At 36.2% G+C, this 24935-nt stretch overlaps 1 protein-coding gene across 7 annotated transcripts in view; it reads left to right on the top strand.

Annotated features, from left to right (window-relative positions):
* LOC126777789 (inositol 1,4,5-trisphosphate receptor) overlaps window positions 1–24935 on the top strand; it is a 70268-nt gene that overhangs the window by 7135 nt on the left and 38198 nt on the right. For all 7 annotated transcript variants that reach the window (XM_050500902.1, XM_050500901.1, XM_050500900.1 and 4 more), the window contains exons 2-4: window positions 15264–15384; window positions 17177–17247; window positions 17964–18085. In XM_050500902.1, the coding sequence (XP_050356859.1) occupies window positions 15302–15384; window positions 17177–17247; window positions 17964–18085 (276 nt within the window). In that variant the 5' untranslated portion in view covers window positions 15264–15301. The remainder of the gene's footprint in view (window positions 1–15263; window positions 15385–17176; window positions 17248–17963; window positions 18086–24935) is intronic.

Here is a 24935-nt window from a genome sequence, read left to right as displayed (position 1 = left end):
AGTTAATAACCAAATGGGAAGGCTAGGTGTATTTCTTTTATGAACGTGACGTACAATAAGCGAGTATCTTTCTAGTGCTATACATCACACTTCGCTGCTTTCTAAGTGCAATATGGCAGCGTTAATTAGATCATATTATAAAGCTTATAACATAACCTGCTAGACCAGGGGTTGACAATTTATTTTTTTATTTCTATAGGTACACGAATAGAATACAATCGGAACACACGTTTAAATTAAAAAATTACACAATTTTTCTCAGCACATGTACACGGTTTGCTCATTATAATATTATAAATACAGTTTTTATGTAATAATCAAAAATTCCTGGTGGTAGGACTTGGTGCACCCGAGAGGGTACCACCCTCTCATCAGATATTTACTGGTGGTAGAGCTTTGTGCAAGCTCGTCTGGGTAGGTACCGCCCACTCATCAGATATTTTACCGCAAAGCAGCAGTACTTGATTTTGTTGTATTCCGGTTTGAAGGGTGAGTGAGCCAGTGTAATTACAGGCACAAGGGACATAACATCTTAGTTCAAAGGTTGGTGGCGCATTGGTGATGTAAGCGATGGTTAACATTTCTTACACTGTCAATGTCTATGGGCGTTGGTGACCACTTACCATCACGTGGCCCATATGCTCGTCCGCCTTCCTATTCTACAAAAAAAAAAAAGATATTCTGCAGCTAAGCATCTGCAATAAGACAAAACCTCGAATATGTGGTTTTATTCTACATAATAAAAGTACGTAAGTGACATATGACATTAATAAATTTATTATAAAATAATACAAACTAATGAGGTTTAATATCACTACAGCAGCAGTACTTAGTATTGTTGCGTTCCAGTTTGAACTTCAGCTATCAATTTAAACTTTTTATAATACTCAAAATATCTTCGAAATTACCTTCTCTAAGGAACTGATTATATGGGATATTCGGGAAAGTCGGGAACTAAAATCTTTATGATAGGTCTCATCATAGGCCTTAAGTGCCGTACTAAGTTCAGATCATAATAGCAATAGAAAAGATATTCTGCACCTCACTGATGCGTAACGCGTCTGCTGCCCCACTGGAACTTCACGCGTTGTATCAAGGAGACCATGACTAACAATATACGAATGACTAGCGTTCCTGCTTAATTTATAAATTCCGTGACTAATATATAAATCAGAGTAGTTTTCGATACAATTAAATCACTTTACGTAAACAAATAAACTTTTTTAAATACATTGTTACAGTCAATTACTGATTTGAACAATAAAACACTTATTTTTTAAACAAAATCGTACTATTTTGCAATACTTTTAATTTGAATGAAATACAACAATTTTTTAATATATGACAAGCCCACGTAGCCACTCGACGTCGCGCGTAACATGCTTAATATTTCTTCATTTTAATGAGCAATTCATTGTAGAATGAGCAATGTCGTTAGAGAATTAAAGTTTTATATATATCTATTGCAAATGACTATTCCATCTGATGGTAAGTGGCAGTGAAGTCCATACGCGACGACGTACTAGTAGCCTGTTCCAATCGAAGGAGTAAATATAAACAAACCTTACATTTACATTCATACATATTATACATTACAAACAATTCTTAATGAATATGTCTTTATTAATAAAACAATACGCTTCCATTTAACTACTTATAGACACTAATTTTACTTTAAAAGTTCCGATAACAAGTTGCCGACATTCAAAATGCCATATTTCCGCGAATCCATAATGAATATCATAGATCCATTGATCTTGTCAAAGTCGTTTATTTGTCTTTATTCTTCCAGTGGTTGGAATAGGCTAAACGCGTTTGAATAAATCGGGACCGTGATGGAATTATATTAAACATCTGGCAACTACGGTTTCGACTAAGATTAACATACTCGTATATAGGAAATGGCCCAGTGGTTAGAAATCGCTAATTTTAACCGATGAACGCGGGTTTAAACCCAGGCAAACACTATAAAATTTTCATGTGCTTAATTTTTGTTTATAATTAATCTCGCAATCGACTGTGAAGGAAAACATTGTAAGGGTATCCGCATGTGCCTAATTTCATTGAAATTCTGCCACGTTTAATCTTAACCGATGATCGTGGGTTCAAACCCGGGCAAGCACTACTGAATTTTTATGTGCTTAATTTGTGATTATAATTAATCTCGTGCTTGTCGATGAATGAAAACATTATGAGGAAACCTGCATGTGTCTAATTTCACTGAAATTGTACCACGTATGTATCCACCAAGCTGCATTGGAGCAGCGTGGTGGAAAAATCTTCAAACCTTCTCTTCAATATGAGAGGAGGCGTTAATTCATCTGAGCGACATTCACATGCTATTACTTTAATTTTACTTGTATTTTCGTTAGTTTACCTTTTAGATGAACATCAGAAAACCTGTAATAAAGGGAATGGATTGCCTTTGGGATAAAACAAAACTGTGTTTTTATTTTAGAGCTGTGTGTGTGTGTGTGTCAAGTCAGGGATGTTTTAAATACAAGTGTTGTATTATTGCGATGAATATGTATACTGTTATTATATTCTTAAAATAAACATATTGTAACGTATAACTATTGTTTAAATATTGTATTTTATATTATAAATGTTTCTGTATTTAAATGTAAATTGCAGTTTAGCGTATCCAGAATTTTAAATACAGAATGGTGTCAAATATTTACTTGACATATTTTTTTGATAACCTTTAAATATTTTGGAACAGATTCTAAGTGATCGTGATTACCCAGAGGCCAGAAACATGTGAATCATAATTGAAAATAGCAGATTTGAACCCGTACAATCACCACTGAATTTTCATATGAATTCTAAATTTATTTCGGTGAGTTAACATCCATGCCTTCCAACCACTGAGCTATGCATCTCGTCTCAGGAATCTATAGTTATTCTTATTTATAAAAAGTACAGTAAACAGTAACAGTAACAGCCTGTTAATGTCCCACTGCTGGGCTAAGGCCTCCTCTCCCTTTTGAGGAGAAGGTTTGGAGCTTATTCCACCACGCTGCTCCAATGCGGGTTGGTAGAATTCACATGTGGCAGAATTTCAGTGAAATTAGACACATGCAGGTTTCCTCACGATGTTTTCCTTCACCGTAAAGCACGAGATGAATTATAATCACAAATTAAGCACATGAAAATTCAGTGGTGCTTGCCCGGGTTTGAACCCACGATCATCGGTTAAGATTCACGCGTTCTTACCACTAGGCCATCTCGAAAAAGTACAGACTCAGGTGCAATCTCTCTCTTGCCTCAGGCACATAATCGGAAGCGGAATGTGGACACGACCGTAAAGAGACCGGGAATATGACCAAAGGCTGTAACTGCTTTCCGAGGAGTGTAAAACTACCAATATCCTTAACCAGCCAGATTTGGTCGGAGAATTAAAAAATATACCTTCTAATAACTTTTATATAAGCCCGTAAACAAATAAAACTTAGATACTAGAACGACGAAGCAATTAAATTATACTATTATAAAATACCATTAAAAAGTTTAAGGTTTAATTCGAAATTATTATTTTTTTCTCTTCTTATTCTCTTAAGTTTTGCATTTGTATATGTACTGGCCACCTTGCCATTAGTTTATTTATCCTCTAGTAGCAGGCTAGCAGCCATATAATATCAAAGGGCAAAAGGTAAATGTTTCGACAAATGGAAGATTCGTTTGTGATAAATCTGTAACTAATACAGCTTTGTGTTTGTAGATGTGTACAAAAAATATGGTTAACATTTTATAAATAAGTATTTTTATATGTGAATAAATGTGCATAGAACTGGTATCTAATATTTACAACATAAACGATTTATTTTTATATAAATTTTTGTTGTAACTATTTAGTTAAATGTTCTAAGCATGTTTTTTGTAGTCATTTTAATAATTTTTATCTTAAAATAGTATAAAAAAGTACCTTTTTTATATGTCCGTTTGTTCACTTTGGCTTCACGTTGGATTTGAATGCGGTTTTCACTATTACTTAAATAGATTTATCTATTTCTGTCATTATTGATTGGACATTCAAAAGAATAAGACGGAACATTGTTTAACTAATCACCCGCAAAACAAATTTTATAAGCAAGACCTCAAAAGTTATGGTGTCTTTGAAATAAAGTTTGCTTATATAGGTACTTACATATAATTCATGTAGCCACTATTTCTTACTTTACTCTTTTTTTAAATGGGTAAGCAGACTGGCAATGCGCCTCTTGTTAGTAATACCCCTGCCCATAGACAATGAACGAGTATCGTAAACATTTCTTTTAATTTTTATAACAAACTAGTTTTCGCCCGCGGTTTCTTCCGTGTGTTTGGAAGGGGGCAGTTGTTAGGTATAAAAAAGTAGTCCTTTCTTGGAGTTCATGCTTGCTTTGTACCAAATTTCATCAACATCGCTTCAGTGGTGTTTGACGTCCGCTGCGACCTTAGGGATTACATCGAGGCTGTTATAAAAACAGCTTCACGGAAACTGAGTTCTGAACAAGGTGCGGCGTTTTTGCACGCCACAACAACTGTGCCTGTTGTACAAAACACAGGTACGTTCTTGCGTTGAATATTGCTCGCACCTTTAGGATGGCTCCGCTAAGTACCTGCTGGAGGCCTCGGAGCGGTTGCAGCGACGTTCGGTCCGCATTATTGGCGACGTAAAGGTGACAAACACCCTCGAGCCTTTACAATTGCGTCGAGAGATTGCAGCGCTGAGCGCTTTCTATCGACTGTATCACGGCGAGTGCTCTGAGGAATTATTCTCTCTAATTCCTGCTTCCCCTTTCCTTCATAAATCTACGAGTGCTGGCTCTCGATGTCACCGCCTAACTGTGACATCAATTCCATCGCGCACAAAGAAATTTGGCAAGTCCTTTCTTTGTCGCACTTCCAAAAAATGGAATTCTTTACCAGCTCACGTGTTCTCCCTCCTCTTATAACCCAGGTTCCTTTAAACGAGGCGTGAAGAGGCATCTGGCGGGCCGGCAAGGCGGGGGCGGCTAGTGGAGAACATTCTTCCCGACTGTACTGGCCGTCGTCGCGTTTGGTCTCTACTACCACTTACCATCTTTGCCCTATATATAGTCATTTGCCCTCTCAGAAGTGGTTTAGCCGTGAAAGCCTAATAGACAAACAGAATAATTTTCTCATTATTTAAATGAGTATAGATGGAACGTGATTTTTAAAATTTAAAAGAGTAGTCATATGTGTTTAATAAACATTTTTTAAAAGTACACGTTCTCATTGTGATGTGTAGTTGAAACGGCACAAAGTGTGCGCCGTGTTTACGTGCACTTGTAACAAACTACAATGACACAAAAACATAAAAGACGCGAAAAGCAAAATAAACAGAGCTGGAAAAAAAAAACAAGGCTGTTCCAGCCATCATTCATTTCAGGCAAGTTTTCATGTGGATCATGAAATTCCGAATGCTTCAGTTCACGGTTGACTATCCAATGGGAAAAATGTGAATAGTGTGTGACATTATATATAGTGACAATATTTAGGAAAACACGCGATTTTGATCTTTAAGTTCATACAAAGTGTTCTGAAATTATAAATGATATAATATTTTTTATTATTTTCTCGCTTGAACACTTAAATGTTGCCGAAACCTGCAAAGGTCTAAAGCTTTATATTCATATTACTTATTTTTACATCTTGACTTAACCACTTACTAAGGGGTCACCACCGCCCATAGACATCATAGTAACAGCCTGTGAATGTCCCACTGCGGGGCTAAGGCCTCATCTCCTTTTTTGAGGAGAAGATATGGAGCTTATTCCACCACGCTGCTCCAATTTGGATTGGTGGAATACACATGTTGCGAATTTCAGTAAAATTTGAGAAATGCAGGTTTCCTCACGATGTTTTCCTTCACTATCAAACACGAGATGAATTATAAACACAAATTAAGCACATGAAAATTCAGTGGTGCTTACCCGGGTTTGAACCCACGATCATCGGTTAGATTCACGCGTATAGACATTGGCACTGTAAGAAAAATTAACCATCCGTTACCTTAAGTAAACTCTAGTATAATGTATCTTAGCGTGTTAATCATATTAATTTTAATATTTGCTTTAAATATATCGTGGGTTGTTATGACATACAATTTTATCTTCTGAAAATTTCATTCAACAATCAAAGCGGATAGTATCTCACTCAACCTAATGGATAATAAATGCACTTTGGAAGGCATCAGATTTCAATAATAGATCTATCTGTTGGCCCAGACTCGACTGAATGGTATTCATATAAAGATATTTAAGTTTTCGTAATTTCAATCACAACGCCAAAATGGTGATAAACAAATCTAATATTTGTTTGTATTATTCTTTATCTTTAGTTACCTGACCACATCTAATTATTTCGAGATCATATAATTTTGTATTTATCTTATGTTTGGGTGTTATGTCTTACTACTGATCACTACACAATAATTTAAGTGTCACTTAAATAAATAATTTTAAGGGCTGACTTAACAATCTATATTTAATATCTCCACTCGAGTTAAAAACACTGCTCGACCCCCGTGGATGTTATATATTCATTCACTTTAGTAATAGTTTTTCTCTAAGTATATAACCTTTTAATAAATGGGCTATCTAAATCAAAATATTTTTTGAAACCGGACTAGAGTTCAAAAGAACTAAGAATAAGAAAAAAATAGGTTAGGTATAGAAAAGTAGCCTAAGTCCTTGGGGTTCAAGCTTCCTTCATATCAAATATTACCAAATTCGGTGCAGTGGTTTATCCGTGAAAGATGATACGACGACATACGACTTATCTTGTGAGAAAACTGACACATGTCTGATTATTAGGTAAATAAAGAGGAATGTTTCTTTAAATAATTAAATTTAAAATAATATATATATATATATATATATATATATATATATATATAGGTAATTAATATATATATATATATATATTAATTACTTTTAATATATTTAACTCGGTCAAAGTAAATTCTTAAGTCTATCTAATAATGCATCGTTTGACCTTTGTAAATAAAATTAGCGAAAGGAATATATAGGTCAGTGGGCTTTTAAAGGTACACGGTCCAAAGGACTTTTCTATATGTGTCGGGTCCACCTTGCCTGATTAGACTTATACGCATCCACTTCACATATCGATTGCCCTGTATCTAACGAGCGGGAAAAAGTTAGTGTCAGATAATACCTGTCATCTAATGGTCGGTTTGCTGGCTGACAAATAATATATAGAAACTCTGTGGTCTGAAACTACATAGTAATAGTTTCTTAATTTGATGCGGATTTTTTTTAGTAGCAAAAAAAGTAACACGATATATTATACATAAATATGTTTAGTTTTAATTAGTGAACGCAGAGGGTGTGTATTTGTATTATGTCGTCATCGTTTTTATCATAATTGTTTTTGTCAAAATTAGAAAATAACGAAAATTTTAATTAAACAATAATAATTATTTTTATGTCTTGCAAAGTTAAACTTTGTAAGTAAACGATTTTGTAACGTCCAATTTATTCATAAAATTAAGAGGGATTAATAAGCGAGCAAACTCAATTAGCTATAGCATATTAACCGTAAACGCCGCATTCTGGGTTTACAGCTTATTACATTTAATCTGTGTAATAATATGTTTCTATTTTTGATAAATATTCAGACGCGGTTACTCAGAAGTTTTCGTACAGATTAAAAAAAAAACAAACGTAAAAAAGCTATTAAGAAAAAGACAATTACATAAGCTTGAATATTCAAGCATTTGTGTTTAAATTATAAAAAAATTGAGGATCAAAATTGCTCGGTATTAAGAAATAAGACTATACTTTCAGATGGTTATAAGTAAAAATCGAAAATTATGTTACTGTGTGTGTTTCGTCGTGTTAGTGCTCGGTTACTATCTCATAGACATCCGCCGACTATGCTATAAGTTATTGCTGCATTTGTTCTACTTCGTATGCGACATGCTCAAACTACTGATGAAGTTAGTTGAGCTGTACTGAGAGGATGGAGTCGTCTTGAGCGTTGGTAAGTTTCGTGCATTCATAATTAATGTTGTCGTTCTAAATTCAAATAAATATAATTTTGATTTCTCCAATCTCAGGAATGTTATAAATATAAGTAATTTTATTTATACGGTCTTGGTTCTTATTAGCTACCGTACCGCAAGAATATACTATTTATTTATCGAGTTATTTAGCTAAGCGGATATTGTTGTTTCGTTGTGAAAGTTGAGTGAGATAGTTGAGAATTGAGACAGCTTCTGGCTACTTACCATAAGGCGGTTCATTTGTCTTTCTGCCTATCTCATACAAATATTTATACTTGTAATAAATATTAAAGCCAAACTGTCTTTTAGTGTGTAATATTATCTATGATCACAGGCATTCTTTTCAAAAAATATTTCGTCTATAGGCAGACAAATTGCATAGGTTATAATTTTTTATTAAATCGACTTTAAGTAAGCTCTATTTCGCCGGAATAAATTCGAAAGTTACCTAGTAAAGTCAAAATGTTATTTAATGTCGAAGCATTACACTTACTTACCTATTGATCGTTAAAAAAAAATACTACCAGTACGGAAAGAATTACTTGCAAAGAACCGGCGAAAACAGTAAGATGTAGAAGACGCGAATGAGATTGAACGATGATTATCGATTTATTGTTAAAATCATTTTAAAAATTGGTCGCAATGACAGCGTTATCAGTTTACAATTGAGATAAACCATCATCATCATCATCATCTAATATTTATTTCGTCATACAGACCCATCTCGGTTACGTCCATTTTGTGCAAGACAATGGAACGTATCCTAAATACTAGGCTCCTGACGTACCTGGAAGCCAATGACCTTCTCAGTGACCGACAGTACGGGTTTCGCCGAAACCGGTCCACAGGTGATCTTCTGGTGTACGTCACACACATCTGGAGTGAAGCCATCGAGAAACACGGGGAGGCACTTGCTGTTTTTTTGGATATCTCGAAGGCCTTTGCCTTGCCGTGGAGTACCGGCTTAGAATAGTACTCCCCCAATCTCATCCCGTGGGTGTCGTAAGAGGCGACTGAGGGACGGGGAAAAGGGGGGATGGGCAGCAGCGTCCCCCCTCCCATAAACATCTTACCCCCTACTGCGCTCGCCAACACGCCTGCCCAGCGCGGCGAGTATGGGCAAACCCCTCCCTTAATGGCAGATGCGCCCAAAAAAAGGCTCCCAGTTACCGGCAAGCCCGCTAGGCCCGACCAAGGTAGCGGTCGCGGTATCGGCAGGGCAGGGGGTGCTAAGAATTACCGGTTCACGGCAGGCTACCGTATAAAACGACTGAAAATGGCAACGTATAATGGACGCTCGATGAGGCTGGACCATCACCTCGCCGAATTAGAAGTAGAGTTAAGTCATATAAACTGGCATATACTGGGGTTATCTGAAGTCCGAAGACAGGGGGAGGACACGATAACTCTAGAGTCCGGTAACTTACTCTACTTCCGCGAAGGTGATAACCTCTCCCAGGGTGGTGTCGGTTTTCTAGTCAAAAAGGATCTCATTAGCAGCATTGTGGAAATCAGTAGTGTGTCGAACCGGGTAGCGTACCTTGTCCTAAAACTTTCCGACAGGTACTCCCTGAAGGTTGTACAGGTATATGCGCCAACTTCGACATACTCTGATGATGTGGTCGAAGCGATGTACGAGGACATCGCAAAGGCCCTCAACGACACCTCGAGGGCCCACTACAATGTTGTTATGGGAGACTTTAATGCTAAAGTGGGAATACAAGATAGCGGTGAATCGAAAGTCGGACCTTACGGCTTGGGCTGCAGAAATCACAGGGGGCAAATGCTGGTAAACTTTCTCGAAACGCAGGGGCTTTTTTTGATGAATTCTTTCTTTCAAAAAAAGCCTCAGAGGAGGTGGACCTGGCGAAGCCCCGATAACGTGACAAGGAACGAGATAGACTTTATCATTTCGAATAAAAGGCACATATTTAGAGATGTTTCAGTGATCAACAGGTTTAATACCGGAAGTGATCACCGCTTGGTTCGAGGCACTCTAAATATCAACTTAAAAGCCGAAAGATCGAGAATGATGAGGTCTACTCTCCGACCTACCATGCTCCAAGCTTCTCAAGGCTCCGAAAAGTTCCAAATGGAACTTCAAAATCAATTCACCGCGTTGGAAACCATAAGCAGCATTGATGAGAGAACCGACACGCTGGTCAAAATACTGCAAAACACATCCCGCAAGTGTTTTCCGCCACAGAGAAGAGACAACGCACCAAAACTCTCTGCTGAGACACTCGAGCTCATGAGAAAACGACGAGAACTACCATCGTTTTTGTCAGATAAGGCCTTAAACCGAACAATAAAAACGCTGACGCGACGCGATCTCCGACGCTCCAATACCCGTGCCATCAAGGCTGCGATTGAGCAAAATCGGGGATCGAAAGTGTTCGCTCGCAAGTTTGGGAGGCCGCGTCTGACAAAACTTAAAACTGAAAATGGTGGGGTCGTTACCTCTAGGCCTGAAATTATCGGAGAAGTAGAGAGGTTTTATGGGCAGTTGTTCTCTTCAAGATCGGATAAACCCGTGGGAATCAGTATTGATGACCAGCGCGCCCCTCTTATGCGCCATTACTCCGAGGAGCTCCCGGTCGTTGACCAAGGAGAGATTAGGGCGGCTCTAGAACAGCTTAAAAACAACAAAGCTCCGGGAGATGACGGAATCACAACAGAGTTGCTTAAGGCAGGCGGGACTCCGGTCCTGAAAGAGCTAGCAAGCCTCTTTAATTCCGTCATCCAACATGGCAAGACCCCGGAAACGTGGAGCGGGAGTGAGGTGGTACTGTTTTTCAAGAAAGGTGATAAAACCCTCTTGAAAAACTACAGACCAATCTCCCTCCTGAGTCACGTGTATAAGCTGTTCTCAAGAGTCGTCACGAACCGTCTCGCCAGACGACTTGACGAGTTCCAGCCCCCAGAGCAAGCCGGCTTTCGATCAGGCTACAGCACCGTGGACCACATCCATACTGTTCGGCAGATTGTGCAGAAGACCGAAGAGTACAATCAGCCGCTGTGTATGGCATTTGTGGACTACGAGAAAGCCTTCGACTCCATCGAAACCTGGGCAGTGCTCGACTCATTGCAGAGATGTCATATCGATTGGAGATATATCGAGGTACTGAGATGTCTGTACAACGCCGCTACAATGACTGTCCACATCCAGGACTGTAAGACGAAGGTGATCCAACTGCGCAGAGGGGTGAGACAGGGGGATGTAATATCCCCGAAACTATTCACCAACGCGTTGGAAGACGTTTTCAAAACGCTGGATTGGACTAGGTATGGAGTCAATGTAAACGGCGAGTACATCTCACACCTTCGATTTGCCGACGATATCGTCATCATAGCAGAGTCGCTGGAACAACTCACCGAAATGCTGCGTAGCCTAGGCGAGTCTTCCCGGTGTGTCGGTCTCGGTATGAACTTGGACAAGACCAAGGTCATGTTCAATAGGCATGTCGTGCCGGGACCGATATACGTCGAGGGGAAACCTCTCGAAGTTGTTAGTGAATATACCTACCTAGGACAGATAATACAAGTCGGTAGGAACAACTTCGAGAAGGAAGCCGATCGAAGAATTCGCTTGGGATGGGCAGCATTTGGCAACCTTCGTCAAGTCCTCAAGTCGTCTATACCGCAATGTTTGAAGACGAAAGTCTTCAACCAATGCGTCTTACCTGCCATGACATACGGTGCCGAAACGTGGACACTAACTGCGGGACTAGTCCACAAATTCAAAGTCGCTCAGCGTGCTATGGAGCGAGCTATGCTCGGAGTATCTTTGAAGGATAAGATCAGAAATGAGATTATCCGGAAAAGAACCGGAGTCACCGACATAGCTTGCAAAATTAGCAGGCTGAAGTGGCAGTGGGCTGGTCACGTATGTCGTAGGACCGATGGCCGTTGGAGCAGACGAGTCCTAGAGTGGAGACCGCGAATCGGCAAGCGCAGCGTAGGGCGCCCTCCAGCCAGGTGGACCTACGACCTTAAGAAGGTGGCGGGCACCAACTGGATGCGGAAGGCGGAGGACAGGGAGCTTTGGCGCACCTTGGGAGAGGCCTATGTTCAGCAGTGGACAACGATTGGCTGTTGATATTGATATTGATATGATATATGAAGGCCTTTGATAGGGTTCGGCATGATGGCCTTATCTGCTGATAACTTCCTGCATATGGCCTGCCTGTGTGCGTGGATTTCAGACTTCCTAAGGAACCGTTGAGGAACCGGAATCGTTACGAGTGGTGGTTGATGGCCACTCGTCGGATCAAATGGCTATAAATGCCGGTGTTCCCCAGGGTTCACTGCTCTCGGCGACACTATTTCTGCTGCACATTAATGATCTGCTGATGCCCGGTATCCATGGGTACGCAGATCATTGCACAGTTGTCAAGAACTACAAATCCAACGCGCGAGCTAGGGAGGCCCAAATCCAGGCTCAGAGAGAGGCCATGGTTGAGCGCCTGAACGTGACCCTTAAGACAGTGTCCGATTGGGGCAATGCCAATTTGGTCATGTTCAATGTACCCAAGGCCTGTTTGAGTCCATAGCCCAAATAGCCGCTCGAAAGTGAGACGTTACTTTACTCCAGAACAACTGCTCAGCTTATATAAAGCACAAGTGAGGTCATGTATGGAGTATTGCTCTCACCTTTGGGATGGCTCTGCTAAGTATCACCTTCAGGCTCTAGAGTTGGTTGAGAGGCGTGCCAGGAGGCTGATAGGAGACGATACATTGGTCGAGTCTAGGCTTCAAAGTCTCGAACATCGACGTGTGGTTGCATCACTCTCAGTCCTCTATCGGATACATTTCGGAGATTGTGCTCAGGAATTACACGAACTGATTCCTCCCGCCCCCTTTTACTATCGAACGGCCAGGCAAACGCGACCAAAGCGCCAGAGGTGGAGTGGAAATTCCTCGCCTACGTACGAAGCGCTTTGAATCTACATTAATCATTAGCACTGCGAAACTGTGGAATACTTTGTACAATGTTGGTGTCTTCAAATCCAGAGTAAACAGGTTTCTAATAGGCAAGCGTGCTACACCGTGTCGATGCTTAACAAGGCAAGTCAACGGTCAAACGCTGGCCTATTAAGTATTAAAAAAATTGTATTTTTTTTTAAAACACTACATAGGAACAGAAAAGCTTAAATAAGCCTAAGCTGAATTTAATACATTATAGCGCAAAAGGAAATGAGTTCTGCTTTTAGCTAAGGTTTTCAGTTTATTTCTCAGTACAAAGTTTCAAAATGTAACTTCAACTATTTCAAAATGTTTTAGCTATAACAGAAATTGTTTTTAAGTACAACTGTGTTACTATAACAAAATGTTATTAGAACCAAATTACCTAATTAAAAAAACTATATAACTATTAAAGAGTAATAAAAAAATAAGTGATATTTTTTATGGTAAACAGCTTCAATATACGTTTGAAGTTGAAAAATATGATTAAAACATAAACGATAATCATTATCGGGGTAATGATGACTAGTTATAGCGAGTAGCGATTGCATCTATTAGTAGATCCAGTATGTTTACTAACTGACATGTTTATGCTTAGCGTATCGAAGTATCCTTTGTTGATATATGAGTTTAAAACACGCTGTTAGTGACTCGAGTAGGGTTACCATCAGGCGTTTGTCGCATTTGCAAGGCATTTTGAGGTCTACATGCAAGCTCAGTGGTAAGGAAATAAATCGACAGACGATTCAGTCAGTAAAAGCGATACTAGCAACCCAAGAAAACTATAAAAACGTTTCTTGTGAAGATTTTTATAATTATTTATTAGTAAAAGAGGATCTCTTGAAACAAATAATGCATATATTTAAAGTTATACGGACATTTTACTAAAAATTACGCTTTGGCATTCCAAGCATGTTAGACAGGCGTCGCGTCGCTTATGTGGTAACCATAAACTCGATTTAAATTATGTACCGAATCAGACTAAATACTTACGTGATTATTGTCACAAATTGTAGTCGATGTTCTAAGCAAACTAGTAATGTATGTTTGTAAGTCTTTTGTTATAAATAAACATGATATTTAATACTATGTGTACGACAACAGCCTGAGATGGTAGGATCATACCAGCATATTTTATAAAGTTATAAGCGGCCCAACGCCAACCCGAAATCGGCAAGGAAGTACTGAGGTCGGAGGAGCAGGATTTTATCATCTCAATATTAAAAAAAAAAACTAATTTTAACAAGAGCTACATTTTAATATATTTAATTTAATCCTACGATTTTTGTAATATGCGAATAATACTCAACGTAAAATAAAAAAAAAAACTTGATTTCCTCTAACACTATAAGAAAACATGTATATGTTATAAATATAAATACACATTTAAAGTTCAAAAAAGCTTGAGATATCACAGTGTCCGTCACCTTGAAAATAATCCGGCAAAACATTGTACAATAGCTCAATGAATATACCGGGTTTCGGCCTAACATTAAACGATAGCCTCACACTCAGTGTTGACAGATTCGTCCAAACAAAACGAAAAATATTTGAAACATATTCACGCCAATATCGACCTTATTTTATTTAAACATAACATCCTTTATTCAATAAACATATAAACTATGCATACTTCGAAGAATATTTTTTGTGTAATCAGCAATCATGGAAGAAAATAGTACCTAATAGAATTGATTTTTGTGCGAAAATTAGTAACGAAAATTTTAAAATAGAATTGTTTCTTTATTCAAATTACGTTTTTAATGAAAACACTAATTAAAAAAAAACGCACAGAATTTTGTTGAATACATTCCTCTTATATCTGATATGTATACATTTGATAGCCAATAATTTCACAATGCTCTTTGATGTCTTCTTTGGGAGCGATGAGATTGAAATATCAAAGACAAATTTTACCCACACATATTTATATGTGAATTTGAATCAATTCCACCGAATCTATTATATTGCAAAATAATGTTTAGTATATATTCAGTAATCTAATGGTTTATGCTCTTATTTATAAACGTTTTTAGCGGATGATTAGTTAAACAGTGCTCTGTCTTCTTTCGAATGTCAAATCGAAAATGACAGAAAGAGCGAAATCGGTGTTTAACTAAGGCTGTATATGTTTTAAAACGACGGGTAAGGAAAAAAAAAATGTTTTTTAAAACGAGAATGAACGACGTAAAACACGATTGTAACATCTTTATAATATAACATCAATTTGGATGAATTGTTATAAATATGTAATTATTGTTCACAGGCGTTTTTTCATGGTGGGAGTGAGGAAAGGGGGACAACATGGGTGACAGTTTCCTGCACCTGGGTGACATCGTGTCCCTGTTCGCGGAGGGGTCTGTGGCAGGATTCCTCAGTACCTTAGGGTGAGTTGGAAAATAACTTGACTATACATAAAGAAATAAAATAATGAAAAAACGATCTTTAGTATAACATTTTTGGAGATAGCTTTTAATGAATAACATAAATTACAAAGAAATATATTTTATCTTTGATAAGTTAATTTAAAAAAAAATCTCTGGGTTTATTATCTTTTAATATTGGATATCATATACGTTTAACTTTTATTTTCGACATAACAGTTAGTATTATTAATAAAATGTACCTATATAATGTATTTTTCTGTAGGTAGGTAGGTAGGTAGAATATGTCTTGGTATACGATATAGGAACTCATTCTATTTATTTTTCATCCATATAATATTGCATATAAGTATTTTAAATAAAAAAGAATTTGATTATGGAAAACATTCTTTTTTCAAAAGCGCTCGTTTTTGTTATATGAATATAATAAAGCTTACGAACAAACAAACAAAGTCCTATAGAGGATAGATATCTTGTCTGAAACTCAATTTACTTAGCATTCAAAGTAATCTCCGTACACAGCATCGTATCCGATGAGCTTTAGTAATTCGTGACTCGCATTTAGTTAGATAACATCCTCGCCTTGAATTTAGTTAAAATTATATTATTTGCCTTTATATAACATTATAACTTGAACTTGATTTTAAAATAAATATAAACGTATTTGAATAATGGTTTTATAGATTTAAAATATTTAATGTTTTATTTTAATTTATCTCAATTATAAAACAGTGACAGTAACAGCCTGTGAATGTCCCACTGCTGGACTAAGGCCTCCTCTCCTTTATTTGAGAAGGTTTGGAGCTTATTCCACTACGCTGCTCCAATGCGGGTTGGTGGAATACACATGTCGCAGATTTTCAATGAAATCAGACACATGCGGATTCCCTCACGATGTTTTCCTTCACCGTCAAGCACGAGATGAATTACAAACACAAATTGTAAAAAAAAATTACTATTTTATATTTAAATAAACTAATAAATAATTACAAATTTTATTTCGTTCAAAACGATTAAGCAGATTGGGGTTATAGGGGCGTGCGGTCTGGAACGACCCCTGACCTTTCAATTCTTCTTTTAATTTATAGCGGCTACGATACGTTCACGACTCTATTATTCTTTACAAAAATAAACCCCAGCTGAATCGTTATTGGTAAAAAAAGTACCGAGATGGCCCAGTGGTAAGAACGCGTGAATCTTAACCGATGATCGGTGGGTTCAAACCCGGGCAAGCACCACTGAATTTTCATGTGCTTAATTTGTGATTATAATTCATTTCTTGCTTTACGGTGAAGGAAAACATCGTGAGGAAACCTGCTTGTGTCTAAGTTCTCTGAAATTCTGTCACATGTTTATTCCACCAACCCGCATTGGAGCAGCGTGGTGGAATAAGCTCCAAACCTTCTCCTCAAAAAGAGGGGAGGAGGCCTTTAGCCCAACAGTGGGACATTTACAGGCTGTTACGGTTTATGGAAATTGTAATTAAGGGTCAATTTTGTTACAATACGCTCCCGATTCGATTCCGATCCAACTTCAAAAGTACAGCAACTTGATCGTTGTGTTAGTATAATAGGAAAACGGTTAAAGGGCAACGATTACGTTTCGATTCGATTGTGGCAAAGCGACAATTTGTTAGCGGAATTGTCCCCATATCATGAAGTTTTTATATGTAACCGCAAAGCGATTTATGCAATTAAAAAAATTATTTCAGTCATTTTTTATACAATTTAAAATATATAGGATACATACGTATTTGACGCTAATGGAAATATTTTTATGCTAACGTTTGTTGCAGGTTGGTAGATGACAGGTGCGTTGTATGTCCTGAGGCAGGAGACCTGACTGATCCGCCAAAAAAGTTCCGGGGTAAGTTAAACGAATTTATAAATTAATATGTCGACATTAAATTATTCACCATTTAAAAAAATAAGTTGCTAATATTAGATGCAAACGAAGAAGTAAAATAGCCGCTTTAGAAGTATAACCCGTGTCGTTTAGAAATGCCTTATAAATTGTTATTAATTAGCTTAGCATGGAAGTTCGGAGGCCAAGTTTCAAGACGAAGTCAAGTAATTGCATACACGGAAAAAAATACTTGCCATCTTATTCACACGCAATATACTCACCTGTGTTCTCTTTCAGTATAACTAACGAAACCGTAACACGAACAAATTAATCTCAATACATAATTGATATAGTTACTATAAAAAATAATAATATTTAAAATTTGTTTGCCGTCCATACTTTATGTTAGTATCGATACTTTTATGTATTCTTTTTAATACGACTTAATTATTGTAATATTATATTGTATTTAATTAGTGGCCACGGTTTGAAGAATTACAGAATATATTATAAACAGTTAGATGAATAAAAAATATGCATTAGCGGTATTTTTAAAGTGAAACGCGAATATTAATTAATTCTTTTACATTGATGTAAAAGATATGTTTTTTGTCTGTTGTTAAATATACAATCGAATACTGCGAAATTAAAAAAGTCTTAAGTAAACTAAGTAAATGCAATTAAAAGCACTTTTTAAAAGACCGGATTCCTTTACAAATCTAGAAAATTATTTTCAGATTGCCTATTCAAAATATGTCCTATGAACCGCTACTCCGCCCAGAAGCAGTTCTGGAATACTGCCAAGCAGTCCGCCAATGCCAGCGCAGATACGGACACCGGGCTGCTGAAGAGGTTGCATGTGAGTACACGCACCTATTGTTTTATTATTCATAGCAAGGCTACGTCACAAATGTTTTATTTATTTTCCAACGTAACTAATATATAGATTTTAATACATCGTTGGTCTAGTTTAAAGATCTAACTCAAATTAATTAATAATCAAAGATCTAATTCAAATTCCTGCTTCCCCCTTTCTTCTTAAGTCCACGCGAGCTGGTTCTCGATGTCACCGCCTAACTGTGACATCAATTCCATCGCGAACAAAGAAATTTGGCAACTCCTTTCTTTGTCGCACTTCCAAAAAATGGAATTCCTTACCAGCTCACGTGTTCCCCTCCTCTTACAACCCGGGTTCCTTCAAACGAGGCGTGAAGAGGCATCTTGCGGGCCGACAAGGCGAAGGCGGCTAGTGCAGAACGTTTTTCCCGTCTGCACTGGCCGTCGTCGCGTTTGGACTCTACTACCACTTACCATCAGGTGGAGTAGAGTCATTTGCCCTCCCGGCGAATATAAAAAAAAACTAAAACGGAGATCGTGTCTCGGTTTCAGATATCGTAATAAATATTTTATTTATTTATTTATTTAATAGGAACACTAGCAATATACATCTTAAACGGTGGTACATAACATCCAAAGAGAAAAAATCAATTTCTGATAAGTATATCGATTACAAGTGTACACAACATACATATATTTTTGGGTTTTTCAGTCCAGAAATTATCTAAAAGTGATTTAGAAAGTTGGCAGTGTTGTGTAATGTGTTAACACTGTGTCCTCGTACAGCACGTCATTCGTGGCGTGATATCAACTTCCCCCATTTGTTTTATTAAGCAAAGAATAATAAACAATGTGACACTTCTAACTGTACTGTACCTACCTGAAGTCTCGTCTTTACTCTAAAATTGCTATTCCTCTTCAAAAGCATATAGACAAACATTTCTCCATTACTCTGCAGATATAGCGCTCAATTTTTTTCAGGTAATTTTATTAAATTTTTGCGACATACTAAATGTATATTTTATTATATAATTACTAAGAAAATAATAATAACAAAATATCTTGACACTTCTGACGCTACTCATGGTGTTCGATGAATGTGGTAGCTAGCACAATCTGGTTTATTCCGGTTTTAGTCCAGTGGCTATGTATTATATGTACACTACTACAAATGCAAAAACATCTCCAAGCTGATGTATCTGTTAAGATTTAATGCTACCAAATGAAATGAGACACTTAAGAAACTTTTGTAATACATTTTCTTGAGAACGAATGACTTTTATATTTCGCCAGCTTCGCTAAGCATTAGTATCCATTCAAAAACGTACACGTACTGCTTCTCGATAAAGTCAACTTGTCTACCAATTTTTTAATAAAATCAGCGTTCAAGCGTGATTAAGTCAAACGAAACGAATGTTATATTAGTGAGCTTTATCATATTATGCACATTATATTATCTACTGATAATGAAGTATTGAACTTTAGCAGGCCTAAGTATAACTCGATCCCAATCATTTTACCAATAAGCAACGATCCTTGATCATATTATTGAGAGAACCTGGGCGAACTAGCTTCGCTCATCTATAAGATTTAAGACTTTAATAATTAAATATAGATATGCTTAAAGCAAAACCTTATATATTTGTATCATAAATATAAATTTTGAGCATAATCATTAGAGCAGTTTTCGAAATACACGAAATATATGTATGTATATACATATATTTCAATATATTCTATAATTAACAATATATATATATATATTGCTTATTTCAAATTATAAGATTTTGTCACATAGTATTGATGTAATATTTATGATTATTACCTATACTAATATTATGAAGAGATAGGATTTCATTTTTTGTATGTTTGTTTGTTATGGATAAACCAAAAACTAATGAATCGACTTAAAAAATATTACACCTAAAACAAGATTCATCAGCGAGTAACGACAGCTGTATTTTATTTTGTAAATTGCAATAATCTTACCCAACGTATCAAAAATTTCCTATAAAATATCAACTGTGATAGATAATTTGTTCAACTCGAACGAAGTCGGGACGGGCCACTAGTCTATAATATAACTGATACGGATAAAAATCTGTCATGTATCCATTAGACCAGCGTGGTGGAATGAGTTCCACTTCCTCCATAGGAAAGGAGAAATTATTCCAGCAGCTGTATGCTTATTTTTCACTTTTTACTTTATAAATATCTATTGAATAAGTCGTTTGCCACTGACGTTGATATAATATGAATAAAGTCAAAGCTTTTTACAAAGCGAAATTGCTTTAACTGACAAGATAATTACACGGTTTATCGTGTCTGCTATCTCTTCTACAAAAAATATATATGTTTTGATGTACAATTACGTACATTGATTACATTATTATAAGAACCACTTTTGCATGAAATGTATAAACAAGATCAATACGAAAAATAAAGCTCGGAGTTGAAACTTCGCGTCAGAAACATCATTTTTAAATTCAAATCCATCGTCATAATCCTCACTTCGCGGCCTAACCAAAACTGCTATAATAAAAAAAAAAACTTTTTTTTTAAAACCGTTGCTTTTAAGATGTTTTAAAGTCAAAGAGTTCAGGGAATGCCTTGTGGCTTGTTTCCTAAGAAATAGTTTGAAACTTTTGATGCGTCTATTTGCAATTCTTCAGAAAGTTACCAACACTTATATTTTTTGTGACGACACATGTTTATAATAGAAAGTTTCTTGTCACTATTATGTTGACGACACAAAAGTTGCCAATTTTACTTACGTAAAGAAGAAGCTTTCTTTCTCCTCGAGTTGAAAAAGAAAAATAAGGATTATTTTTCTCTTTTTGTTATATGTGCGATCGCTTACGTCACAAATATTTTTAAATTTATTTATTGTATGTGTATTTAATTTTATTTTTGTTTCGTTATTTGATTTTTTATTTCACTTTGTATCTCGGTAGAATCCACATTCCGAATACCGGGTAGCGCTTGACGATTCAAAAGTACTTCTAAAAGTCTATTACAATAAATCGATTTTGACTTGAATTGGTTATTAATTTTTATAATTTGTGCAAATATAACATAAATTAACAAATCAGCCTTAGAACACATAAGAACTATTGTTGTAGTTATTTTGAACATGTCCTTCACTTATCTTGTACAAATAAAACACAAGTTCTGTAAAAGAAACACTAAATGTATTCAAGGTACTTAATAACTTACTTATTCAATAACTTTCAAGTAACAATAACAATAGTTGTGTGAATAAAATGTTCTATGAACTTTCTTATTTATAACTAATTTCCGCCTGTGTGCGAATGGGAGGAGCAGGTGTTTGGTACTCCGTGTCCTTGTTTATATCCCTGACAATGTGTATGCAAAATTTCATAATTATCGAAGTAGTTAAGACATGAAAGCGTTATAAATAAACAAACTCACTTTCGAATTTACAATATTAGTTTGGATTAGCTTATATCCACAACTTTGTCATTCTGTTTGCTTGTTTTATGCTCGATAAACGTTACTGCTCCGCTTCTCTTCCGGGTTGTGATTTTTTTTATATAAACCGGGAAAACAAATGACTCCATTGCACCTGATGGTAAGTGGTAGTAGAGTCCAAACGCGACGACGGCCAGTACAGTCGGGAAAAATGTTCTGCACTAGCTGCTCCCGCCTTGCCGGCCCGCAAGATGAGGCATCTTCATTCACGCCTCGATAATGTTGTGATGCATCTGAAACAATTTTTAAATCGGACTGGACAGCGCGTTGAAGGAAACAAAGTTTTCAACTTTTTAATATGATAGTATAGATCGGCGATACTCAACCTTCTCTTTATAGTGGCCACCAACACGTGCTAGTCCTGGTGGCCGCAAACAATGTATACAGGTAATGATTTCTTATGTTACGGGATTGTTACAATTATATGAAACAAATATGAACGGATTTATCAAACGGTGTTCATGAAAACCTTTGAAATTTAGAATAGTTTAAAATAAAGTTTTTTTTTATAGAATAGGAAGGCGGACGAGCATTTGGGCCACCTGATGGTAAGGGGTCACCAACGCCCTTAGACGTTGGCATTGTAAGAAATGTCAACCATCGCTTACATAGCCAATGCGCCACCGACCTTGGGTACTAAGATTTTATGTCCCTTGTGACTGTAATTACACTGGCTCACTCACCCTTCAAACCGGAACACAACAATATCAAGTGCTGCTGTTTTGCGGTAGAATAACTGATGAGTGGGTGGTACCTACCCAGACGAGCTTGCACAAAGCCCTACCACCAGTAACACTAAGTGATCACAATAACCCGGCGGGTTGACTCACAGTTAAAATTAAATTCACAATGTTTATCGTCTTTAAAATAAGCACCATTAATTTATGAAAATGTTTACTACACTCGTAATTATCGCACATGTAAAAAGTTGCTTAAATGTAAATATACATATACAATATTGAATATAAACATTTTAGATTGTAGAAAATTAAATTTTAATAATACATTCAAGCGAAGGCATCTTGTTTCTGTAAAAACTGGCAGTCGATATATTTCATCGTAACTTTTTATAATACTTTTAGCGAAAATACATTTACATACACATATGTACATTTCTGTACATCGTTTGATACAATTCATGGTCATATTTTGCAAATTTAGATACAAAATATTTTTTATTTGATGGTACGTGCAAGCCACCCTGGATATGTACTACGCACTCGTCAGATATTCTGCCTCCAATCATCATTTATTATTGTTTTGATTAAGCCAATGTAACTACAGAACAAGGGACGTAACACAGTAGCTCCTAAAGTCGATGGCGCATTGACGACATAAAAAAAAAAAAACAAAAAAAAAACAAAAATTGTCTTATATGTTTAATACAGTAAATTATTGTTTAAATATGAGAATGATGTCCTGAATTTCGACAAGATGTTGATTAATAAGATAGACCTAGACTACTCTCAACGTTGACTTGCCAACTCTAAAGGAAATATAGTGAACAAATGTTTGCACAAACACAGCACAGTTGCACTCTTTTCTCACGCTCAATCTAATGACGCAGCAAATCGAAACGACTTGAAAGAGTTTACTCGCAGGACCAACTCTGCCAACATTTAAATGAAATATTTTTATATTGTCCCGATCCTAGCAACCTTATACGAGCCTCAAGACCAATGAGCCAATGACCAACATAAATAAATATAACCTTTGAGAAATATAGGAAACTTGTTAAAATATTCCAATGGAATACGTTTCATAATAATACTTTTAATATCATAACATCCTATGAAAAAAGGTCCACTATAATATTTTTATTGATCGTCTACGTGAATCATAAATAACGTCTAAGATGATGAGTTTATTTATTTTCTTACTCTACCATTGAAATATTTAAAGCGTTACACGTTGACCTGTTTAATATAGAAAATGAATAAAAAAGCCGAATCAAATGCCAATTTTATATCGACAACAGAGGTTTCATATCAGTCACGTAAAGATTCGATCTATTTCCACTTTATTACTGGGCGGTTTCGGATGTTTTTTTTGGGCGATAACACTAGTGGTAGGGCTCTATGCAAGTTTGGTACCACTCACTCATCAGATATTCTACCGCAAAACAAAGTACTTGGTATTGTTGTGTCCAAGTTTGAAGGATGAGTGAGCCAGTGTAATTACAGGCACAAGGGACATAACATCTTAGTTTCCAAGGTTGGTGCGCATTGGCGATGTAAGCGATGGTTAACATTTCTTACAATGCCAATGTCTATGGGCGTTAGTGACCACTTACCATCAGGTGGCCCATAGGCTCGTCCGCCTACCTATACTATTAAAAAAAACATGCGATGTTCGTATAAGATTCGAAATACCATAGTTTGTTATCTTGGAGGTATCTAACCTAAATCCGTATAAAAATATTTATTCATTACAACATATACATATGTTATTTACATGTTTTGTAAATAATTAAGTATGTTGGGAAAATATATAAATAATAAATAATGAACTGGAGAAATAATAATGTATGGTCTGTCGTTCACACAATCACGGTTCAATTTAATTATCCCACTTCTGGGTAAAGGTCATACCTCTCTTTGAGGAGAAGGCACAGAGTTCATTACACCACGCTCTCCCAATGCGGGTAATGGATACAAATATGGCGAATTTTCAAACAACACATGCAATTTTCCTTACGATGTATTCATTCACCGTCGATAAAAAAACATGAAAATTCAGTGGTACCCCGGGTTTGAACCGGATCATCTCGGCTTGGAAAGAAACCAACACTAAAATTTTAATTTAAATAAAAGTTAAAAAAATGCTTTTTTAAATTCATTCATAATAAGAACAAAAGGCAAAGAAAACATTGCAATTAACCCAGATAGTCTTCTGTCATCCGTCACATATTTTTAACTGCAACTCATAAAGTGAATTTAACGTCCAATTCACTTGATAAATGATACTGTTATACAATTTAATCGTCCTTATTTCTTTCATCTCCGTGTAATACGAATTATAAAAGACGTTAATATGTGACAGGCCTAATAAACGGTTTGTCGGAATGGTTTTAAGATTGAATGTTACAAATAAATCCGTTGGCGACAAACTCGATTATTCTCGTTCCGTTTTAACGAAACTGCAACGCAAATGGAATAAGATTTAAATCACTTAATTTGTTTCTTGCTTAAGTATTCCTGTCATTTGATAAAATATAAATGACTAATATTATTTTTTACAAACATTCATATTTTAAACTGTATATAAAATTCTGGTACAATAAATAACCCGTTCAAAAAAAATATCGGAAAAAAAATATCATAAAATTTATCTGAACAAATAATAATAAATTATTTTGTTTGGTAATATCTAAGATGGCC

This window comes from Nymphalis io, chromosome 24 (assembly GCF_905147045.1).
Source record: "Nymphalis io chromosome 24, ilAglIoxx1.1, whole genome shotgun sequence".
Classification (NCBI taxonomy): Eukaryota; Metazoa; Arthropoda; class Insecta; order Lepidoptera; family Nymphalidae; genus Nymphalis; species Nymphalis io.
This window is presented reverse-complemented; position numbering and strand designations above follow the sequence as displayed.